A 10,290-nucleotide genomic window follows, 5' to 3' on the forward strand; every position below is an offset into this window, starting at 1 on the left:
TAGTCCTCCTAGTTTTTTTTTTTTTTTCTAGATATTTTTTAAACTGATTAAATTATACAGTTTTAAAAATATTCAACATCTATTGATATTTAAATAGTGATTTAATTTAATATTTAACAGACGACTAAATATAAGTTCTAATAATAAGAGAATTAGTCTGTAAAATTTGTTTATTATAATATTTTCAGAATGAAAATGATGATTTTGTTCACATGAGGTTGGAATTGGATGGTTTTATCTTCTAATTCTGGGGATTTCCCTGCCACATTTAAAAGCTGAATATACTGCTCTCTCTCCTTCATTCCTTTGCTTTGCTTTGGTATGCATTTTTTTTCATTTCCTCTCTATACTTAATCTTATTTCATCAACACTCCTTTTCCTTGCCCTTAATTTCAGATCACACGACACTACACCCTTAATTTGGTATGAAATTTTTTGTCTTTCTTCCTCACCTTAACCTGTGATCATATTAATACAATTCATAGATGGATAGAAGAGTCTCCTCCACCATCAATTTTGCTAATGATGAAGCAGAGTCATGCTTTTATGAGAGTGATGTCTCTGCTGTCCTTGGCTACATAAAGCAAATGCTGATGGAAGAGGACACAGAAGAAAAGTACAGTATGTTCCATGATTCCTTAGCTCTGCAACATACTGAGAGATCATTTTATCAGGTTATCACTCACCAAACATCTTCTTCACCTTCTTCCACACACCATCATCATGTTCAGAGTTTCCCCAGTTTCAGAGTGGAGAGTCCTGACCAAAATGTCTCTGGTTGCTCCAGTGATAACAGTTCTGGTAGTTATAGTTATGGCAGTACATCCATCTCCTCCGAGTCTCAGTGGAGTGTTGACTTTAACACCCCTGCACTGCCAAACACTTTTACCTTTCCGGATACCTTTGTTTCCCACTCAAATTCATCCTCCACCGCTCAATCTTCCATGAATACTGGATTTGGAATCTTGGATAATACCCTTCTTGATTCTGCATTTCAAGAGCAATTCAAGAGAGGTCTTGAACAAGGTACCAGATTCCTTCCTAAACATACTCCATTCGTTGTTGACACGGACAGCACAGCCTTTTCCCCTTCTTTCACAATGGTTCCAACTGTGGTAATCAAGACAGAAGCAGAAGAAGGTGTTGAAGAGGAGCATTTTCTGTCTGTGTCAAGAAGGAGAAACCGGGATCAGGAAGAGTATGAGGCAGATGGGAGAATCAGGAAGACATCAGCAACGTACACGGATGAAAGTGAGCTATCTGAATTGCTTGATAAAGTGGTGCTAGGCACTGGTTTGGGAAAAGGGGTGCCTTCTGACACAGGCCTTTACCAAAATGATGCAACATTATTAACAAACATGTTTGATGTCAGGAAAAGTAGCGAGGAAGTTGTGGATCTGAGGGCACTATTGATGCTTTGTGCACAAGCTGTTGCTTCTGATAGTGCTTCATTTGCAAAGCAACTACTGAAGCAGATTAAGCAGCATTCTTCTCCAATAGGGGATGATACTCAGAGGCTTGCACATTACTTTGGAAATGCCCTTGAAGCATGCTTGGATGGAACCGGTTTCCAGGTTTATCGTGTTCTATCCTCCAAAAGAATCTCTGCCAAAGACATGATAAAAGCTTACTGTGCATATGCTTCGGTGTGCCCGTTTGAAAAGCTTACAATCATTTTTGCCAACAAAGCAATTTGTTTTCTATCTGAGAATGCAGAAACTGTTCATATCATAGACTTTGGTATCCGCTATGGCTTCAAGTGGCCTTCGCTTATCAGCATCCTGTCAAAACGTCCCGGTGGACCACCCAAGCTTCGCATCACGGGGATAGATCAGCCGCAGCCAGGTTTCAGGCCAGAGGAGAGGGTTCTGGAAACCGGGCGTAGACTCGAACATTATTGCAAGCGTTTCAATGTTCCATTTGAGTTCAATGCCATTGCAAGAAAATGGGACACCATCAGAGTCGAGGACCTCAAGATAGAGAAAAACGAGTTCGTAGCATTGAACTGCATGTTTCAGTTGGAGCATCTACTTGACGAGTCTGTGGTGTTGGATAATCCAAGAGATGCTGTTTTGAGGTTGATCAAGAAGGCAAACCCTGACATATTTGTGCACAGCATTGTCAACGGCTCCCATGATGTTCCATTCTTTGTGTCACGGTTCCGAGAGGCTCTCTTCCACTACTCTGCACTGTTTAACATGCTTGAAACCAACATGGACCGTGAAGATCCTACGAGGTTGATGTTTGAGAAGGAGTTGTTTGGACCGGAGATCATGAACATCGTAGCTTGTGAAGGTTGTGAGAGGGTTGAGAGGCCACAAACCTACAAGCAATGGCAGCTTCAGAACATGAGAATTGGGTTTCGGTTACTTCCTTTGGATCAACGAATCATTGACAGAATGAAGAACAGGTTGAGACAGGATGGGCACGACACCAATTTCATGCTTGAGGAGGATGGTGGTTGGGTGTTACAAGGTTGGAAGGGTCGAATTGTACATGCTTCCTCTTGTTGGATTCCGGCATAGTGTAATTTCCAACTTCAAAATCTAGTCTTACACATAACTGCTACTTTCCTTCGACTCACTACCTCATTTCATGTTTCATATCAGCAAAAGCAAAATTATGAGTCAGTCTCTACCGACATGTAGTTTGTTTTCTACTTACATATCTAACAATCATAGGTTCCAGAAATGGAGGATATGTCCTCGATGTCTGTACCTTCTCCACATGTATGTGTCCACAAGAAAAATAGATGCTAATAAACTTTTCAAGATCACTTTACCTATTCAAACGTGATAGGATAACTTTTTAGTATCTTTTTAAGTTTTTTTTTCTTCACGCTTGATGTAAATACGATGATATTTATAGGTTTCCAATATTACCTTATTTTTTCGGTTATGATATAACTCTTTTAACTTTTAATTTTATATATAAATTGATGCTAAAAAGCCAAAAATGTCCCCCATTAACTTTGTGTAAAAGAAATTTTGAATTTCCAAAAATTCCAAAATGCTGAAAAGCTACCAATATATTCTTCCCTGCTCCCTCTAAATAAATCAACACAACCAGCATATTTTAGGCTATTAAGAGCAGCACCATCAATGCTTATTTTAACTCAGTCCACACTTGAAAATTTTTAGCTAACTTGCTCTGCATTAGTAACCTTTCTTTCTCTAATTCTAGTTCTCATGTCAAAGCATTTAAAAAAAATCACCTACATTATTGTCCTTCTTTATCAGAGACATAATCAGTCAATCAAATATAACATTTGATGATTTGAACAACAACATGCAATAAGGTATTTTCTGAAATCTACCATAAGGATAGACAACACCATTAATTCAAAACCTCGAAACAATAAATTTACGAGACAACATAATAATTTCTCTGCATAATAATTCAACACCATTAATTGAACGGTCTATTTTTGCACATTGAATACATGGAACACAAGGTTGAGATCTCTGCATAATTTCTTTTTTCTTTACACTGCAAAATATAAATAGGTGCTATTGTTATATATTCTTTTTAATCTATACTTATAGATGGACATTTTGTTAAGCAAAAACATTTTTTTTTTCTCAGATACAATTCAAGATGGTACATTGAGAGAACTTGATTGTATTAAAGGTTACTTCTATAGTAAAATAAAAAAAAAAAATCATGTTTTTTATATAGTTTTGTTTATTAGTATGTCTCTGTTACACTCGTCACTGTTACACTCTTACGTGGAAAGTTTATATATATATAGGACATGTCTCTCCTGTGGTAAAAAAGAAAAACTGACAAAAAGGACCAACATCATAAAGAAACCCCTACAACCATGGATATGGTAATCATAGGTTGTGATCTCAACAACAGAAACGAACCTTGGGAAGTCAATTATTCACCTCATAACAACATTAATATATTATAGTTTGGAAGCATTATAATCACTCCCCACCTCATAATTTACCACCAAACTCCCTTCTCCCAATACATTGGATAGATAAGGTATCAATAAAAGTTCCCATTACTTGCTGACCATAGATTCTATAGGATCACACTTTGGATCCCATCTCACACATTCAATATAATCTAAATTTAATATTTTAAATTTTATATTTAATCATTTAATTTATTGAATTAATCCAACCTAGATTATTTGAATTATAGATTAATTTGATCATATTTTTTAATTATAAATTTATATTAAGTAAATTGCTTTTAATAAAAAGATTATTTTTGTTTTAAATAATGATAAATCTTTAATTAAAAAAATATATGTAAAATTTTCATAATAATTATTATAATAGATTATGATTTTATACAAATTATTCTTAAATTTTAAATAGTAAAACTAAAAGTTTAAAATGTATTTATAAAATTATAAATATAAAAACATAAAAAAAAATTGAGTTGGGTATCATAGAATTCCAACCTATTATCCAGTATTATTTATTTATCCAATCCGAACTGACATTATGCAGATCAACTTAAGGCCCACCAGATAAAGTTTTGCTTTAGATTTAAAAAAAAAAATCTTCAAATATTAATATTTTTTATTAAATTAATTGTAAATAAAAATATTTCATTATTTTTGGTTTGTTTTAGGTTTTCCACGCTTGAACCGTGTCTGACTTTATAAATAAATTTATTTCAAATTTCAAATTTCTTCATATTTGATTGGATACTTCTTTTTTCTTGGTTCAACGGATACTTCATCCCACTGGAACAAAACTTCCTTCAACCACAACACATATTTCTGGTTTTAATCTGTTTTACCTCAGCATCAATGTTACTGTTACATTTCAAACATCAACACATAAAAAATTACATATCTGGTCTTAAATCAAGACTTGTTTCCTTGTCAAAGTTTACTGTTTTATTTTCGTGCGGTTTAAGAAAGTTTGAATCCTTGACGACCAAGTAAAAATAACAACCTGGTCTTTCTCTGGTAGCCAATAAAACAATAGTAATTCAATTATACATGTTTAATTGGAATTAACATGAGTTTATTAGCGAGGTTGACTATCAGAATTTCAACATTTATCTTATATTTTGTCACTGTTTATTCTGGGTACGTCTCTATCACCTGCTTCAACTTCTAAATCATTTGTTTTTCTGTCTTCGAAATTTTAAAAACAACTAATATAATTAAGACATCACTCTCGTTTTCCTAATTAAATATTATTCTCATTACGGACCAAAATTACTCTGATCAGACATGAATTGACTGAGATTATTTTTTTCCCTCTTCTGATGATTTTGTGATTAGTAATAAGTTGGCAAAGCCAAACTAATGTCTTTAGCTTGATAAGGTTAGGAAGTTGAGATTCCTTTCAGATACTGACAATGACATATAAATAAGACACGTGGTTGTAAGGTGGGAAAATTATGATCTTTCCGATAATACGACATTAATTAGCTAAATAACTAAATAATAGTCATAATTACATTAAGACAACCCAATCATTAATGGCAGACTCAATAATTATACCATTAACAGCTTCAACCAAGATAGGGCAAACAACACCTTCATTCATATCATTAAGAACTACCCTTTTGTTTAATATTTTATTTAATTTTAGGAGAATCCCTTTGAAAGTACTTTACTTTTAGGATAATGAAAAATACACATTTAATAGAGTTCAATAATATTTAATTCATCTCTTGAATTTGGTATCTTACAAAAGCAATATTCAATGAGTACATTATACTATCTTAAATATAAATTAACACGATTCACATGTTAATACAACTGTATATAAATGTTTATTAGAATGATTACATATACATATTTATACGTAATCAAATTATGTATCAAAACTAAATAATTAAATGTTGATATGAAAAAGCATAATTTTTTTTTAATTATTGGAGTTTTCACGTCAACTATCAACTAGAGATAATATAATAATTTACTAAGAAAAAAATGAAATCAATATTTTTTTTTTTAATCTTTTCCTATATTATTAGTGAATCACATAGCTCTCTTTTCCTCCCATTTCTCATTCCACACTAACACAAAAGGCCTAATTAAAATATTAACGGCTAATCAAATGTCCTATTTTGTTAAATTGTCGGTGGCCGGTGAAAATAAAGACATACATTTTACTTTTTGATTAAATAAATTTATTTTCCATCTGTAATATTTCAGTTTAATACTTTGCCTATAGTGTAGCCAGTTTAACTAAATTTTAAAAAGAAAAACAAAATGTAAGAAAAAATTTCAAAATGTAAGAAGTGGACAGCAATTTAATTATACTGTTCATAATAGTGATTCATATTAATTATACTTAAATTGGAATTACGGAAATTTAAGTATGAAATTAAAATTGATTTCTGTTGGAGTTTATTTTTTATTTATAATTGAGAGCAGAAAATATGGAAAAAAAAAAAGAATTGAGTAATAAAATGGTGTTGTTTGGTGAATATAAACACCTCTTCACTAATATCTACCGCGTTTCTTTTCCTATGCCAGCTTCTATCTTCTCCTTCCTTTCTCCCAGTTTCCCAGAAGAGTTGCAACTTCCATAATTCATGCCCACTCATAATCTTTCTCTTTTAGGGGTTTGTGTTTTTTCTTCTCTTATGTTATAGTATTTTTCCATGACATGTTAGTTTTTTTCTTTTCCCCATCTTGGTTTCAAAATCCTGCATCTTCTTCTGCGCTTCTGTTATCCTGAAAAAACTGTTATGGATCCAAACACTGTCACGAGCGGCTACGAGTTTGATGAGTGGGATCTCAATGGACACTACACGAACCTCGTCACGGATCCTTTTTTCTATCAGTCCGATGTGGGCCAACCTGGGTTTTCTCCGAATACAATTTTAAACTCTGACCCGCTTGTTTCATCCTCGGCGGACTCCGCCGCTATGGCGGCTACGGTTGAGGAAGACACTGATTTTTCAGAAACCTTCAAGTTCATAAGTCAAATTCTCATGGAAGAGAACTTCGAACAGAAACCGTGCATGTGCTATGACCCTTTGACTCTGCAACACACTGAGAAATCATTCTATGATGCTTTGGAATTGGAACCGCCGCTGCCCCTTTCCCCTAATCAGCACCCGCTTGAGAGCCCCGATGGTAATTCTTCCAATTCCACTACTGATTCAGCAAATTCTCACGACTTGAAACCTTCTTCACCCAATACACCGGTTTCTGGTGGTGGTGAGGCTTTGCATTCCCCTACCCACGCGCCCTCTTTCTTTGTTCCGCCGTCTGCTTTGACTAAAATTAACGAGGGAACCGTGGATATGGATTCTTCTGTGAGCAAGCTCTTGGCTGAAAATATTTTCAGCGATGCAGAATCTATGTTGCAGTTTAGGAGAGGGTTGGAGGAGGCTAGTAAGTTTCTTCCTCAGAGACCTCAGCTTTTCACTGGGTTGGAGAGCGCCACGGTTTCTGCGGAACCAAAGGTAGGAGGGGAATTAACCGTGAAGAGTGAGAATTCAATTGGGGTGAAGAGTAGAAAGAATCACGCGCGCCAGGATGAAGAAGAAGGAAGAAGCAACAAACACTCTGAGGTTTGTGTTGATGAGGAGAATGAAATATCTGAAATATTTGATAAGGTATTGCTTAGTGTTGAAAATGTGCCACTGTATGCTGGTAAGAGTGCGTCTGTGGCAGTGGGAGATAGTAACACAAAGCTGAGTGAGCAACCTCCATCGGTTGATGTTGGGAAGGTTCGTTCCAAGAGGCAAGGGAAGAAGAAGGAAACAGTGGATTTGAGGACCCTTTTGGTTCTATGTGCGCAAGCTGCGTCTGCCAGTGACAACAGAACTGCTAATGAACTATTGAAGCAGATTAGGCAACATTCTTCTGCTTTGGGTGATGCCTCACAAAGGTTGGCTCATTACGTGGCCAATGCTTTGGAGGCTCGCTTGATCGGTGCCGGAACTGGAACACAGATATTTTATATGAGCTACAAGAACTTCACTACTACTGATTTCCTGAAAGCTTACCAAGTTTTCATATCTGCCTGTCCTTTCAAGAAATTTGCACATTTCTTCGCAAATAAAATGATTATGAAAACAGCAGAAAAGGCAGAAACTCTTCATATTATTGACTTTGGTATCTTGTATGGTTTCCAGTGGCCAATTCTCATCAAGTTTTTATCAAGTAGAACTGGAGGGCCTCCCAAGCTGCGCATCACAGGAATAGAGTATCCTCAACCAGGCTTTCGTCCATCTGAAAGAATCGAGGAGACTGGTCGTCGTCTAGCTAAGTATTGCAACCGATTCAATGTTCCCTTTGAGTACAAGGCCATACCATCAAGAAACTGGGAAACCATTAAAATTGAAGACCTTAAGATTGAGAGCAACGAGGTGCTTGCTGTGAACTGTCTGGTAAGGTTTAAGAATTTGCTTGATGAATCAATTGAAGTGAGCAGTCCCAAAAATGCAGTTCTGAATTTAATCAGGAAGATGAATCCGCATATTTTTGTTCACTCTGTGGTAAATGGATCTTACAATGCCCCTTTCTTTGTCACGCGCTTCCGGGAGGCACTGTTCCATTATTCTTCCATTTATGACATGTTTGACACTCTCGTTTCCCGTGAAAATGAATGGAGGTTGATGCTTGAGAGAGAATTTTTGGGTCGGGAGATCATGAATGTTGTAGCCTGTGAAGCTCTTGAAAGGGTTGAGAGGCCAGAGACATACAAACAATGGCAGGTTCGGAATACTAGAGCTGGTTTTAGGCAACTACCACTCGACAAGGAGTTAATGGCCAAATTTAGGGGCAAGTTAAGGGAATGGTACCACAAGGATTTTGTCTTTGATGAAGATGGCGGTTGGATGCTTCAAGGTTGGAAGGGTCGCATTTTGTATGCTTCCACTTGTTGGGTGCCAGCATAACTTACGTCACTCAACTCTTGTTTCAGAACTCATTCTGCATACAAGGTATGATTCTAAGAATCAAACTCGGAAATATCTAATCTTTTCACTTTTAGTATAATCCTAGCTATGCGTAGCTGTTACCAGTGTTTAAACAGCATATATATATGTTGTAACAATGAAAAGCTAATTGTGTTCTTTTGATGGTTTCAGGCCACCTTCAGCTGTTGTGAAATTTGATGAAGAATATTATTCTTCCTTCACAGGTTTGCACCCAGTGACACTGTCTGTATAATAGTGGCGAATTTCCTCCCAGATTAGCATCAAATCCTACAAGGATTAGGACAACAACATTAGTTGTAAAAATGTTCTTTTCGATGTTTTTCTTTCTCTGACCGTCATGATATCTTGTATCGCGGGACAAACTAGCGACTGATTCTATTGTTTATTAATGGATGACTGTTTCATTTACTTCTACAGTTACCGTTTTTTCTTCTTGTTTTTCGTTGAAGTATGATGTTAATTCAGCAGTTTAACATTCCACTTGTAAAGAACAACATTAGAACTAAGGAACACAGAGAAGTTTTAATGTCGAAATAGTGGCTCTGCACTTTGCTCCATTGGAAGGGAGTTTGGTATCTATCCAGCAATTACTTAATTAGCTATAGTTTTACTTTGAAGATGCTGACTTATCTCAATTTCTAAAAACGCTTAAACTTGCATCAACTAAACACAGTTTGGACATTCTTAGAGAAAGTTCAATACCAGCTTTTGAAAGCTGCTGTAACTTCCGCTGAATGCCTTTCGGTTGAGTAATCTCAAATATTTTTCAATTGAGAGAAAGTATATTGTTGTGTAAAGTGCAGAGCCACTATAAATGCTTCTTCCACTATAAATGCTTATTTCCTTTCCGAAAGAAACTTCCTATAGTTTCCATGTATGAAGCTTTTTACCCATTAAGTCCGTGCTATTCTAGAAACCACTGTTTGCAGACATTGGACACCATACGTTATTTGTTCACTTTTAGTCACCAAATAACAATGGGATCAAAACGAGAAAATTGACACTAAATAAAGTAGCTTCCACCTAGGGGAATTGGAGGTGCGGGAAAATAAGCTTTTACATTTAACGCTGAAAAGACATGATTTTGCGATTTTGAAAGCAATTTAAATTTTAACTTGAAAAGTTTGAGCAATCTACATTTTTGTTTTCAATTTCAAGAAATTTAGAATGGCCAGAGCATTTATTTTTTCCTATAAAACCTAGTCAATACTTAATCAAGTAGTTTACAAGTTTCATCACTTTGTGACTATTTCATTAGGAAAGTCTTGTGAATCTCTCTCTGATACCGTATTAAGAGGTGGATTTTAAATCTAAGTCAATCTCACAAAAATTAATTTGTAAGGTAAGATTTATATCTACTTATAATAAAATTGTTAATCGATGTGAAACTTTCAATATATTGAGTTT

At 35.3% G+C, this 10,290-nt stretch overlaps 2 protein-coding genes across 2 annotated transcripts; both read left to right on the top strand.

The window, feature by feature from the left end:
- Window positions 1–224: 224 nt before the first annotated feature.
- On the top strand, window positions 225–2,886 carry LOC114185631 (scarecrow-like protein 14). The gene is made up of 2 exons (XM_028073479.1): window positions 225–319; window positions 486–2,886. Exon 2 carries the CDS (start codon window positions 486–488, stop codon window positions 2,523–2,525), a length of 2,040 nt encoding a protein of 679 aa, XP_027929280.1. The 5' UTR covers window positions 225–319; the 3' UTR covers window positions 2,526–2,886.
- Window positions 2,887–6,425: 3,539 nt separating this feature from the next.
- On the top strand, window positions 6,426–9,299 carry LOC114185630 (scarecrow-like protein 14). Its single transcript, XM_028073478.1, has 2 exons — window positions 6,426–8,886; window positions 9,034–9,299. Exon 1 carries the CDS (start codon window positions 6,679–6,681, stop codon window positions 8,839–8,841), a length of 2,163 nt encoding a protein of 720 aa, XP_027929279.1. The 5' UTR covers window positions 6,426–6,678; the 3' UTR covers window positions 8,842–8,886; window positions 9,034–9,299.
- The last annotated feature ends 991 nt before the right edge of the window (window positions 9,300–10,290 follow it).

Source organism: Vigna unguiculata, chromosome 5 (genome assembly GCF_004118075.2).
Source record: "Vigna unguiculata cultivar IT97K-499-35 chromosome 5, ASM411807v1, whole genome shotgun sequence".
Taxonomy (NCBI): Eukaryota; Viridiplantae; Streptophyta; class Magnoliopsida; order Fabales; family Fabaceae; genus Vigna; species Vigna unguiculata.

Coding starts and splice junctions, on each gene's coding strand:
- LOC114185631 (XM_028073479.1), top strand. CDS start 486: ATGGATAGAAGAGTCTCCTCCACCATCAATTTTGCTAATGATGAAGCA.
- LOC114185630 (XM_028073478.1), top strand. CDS start 6,679: ATGGATCCAAACACTGTCACGAGCGGCTACGAGTTTGATGAGTGGGAT.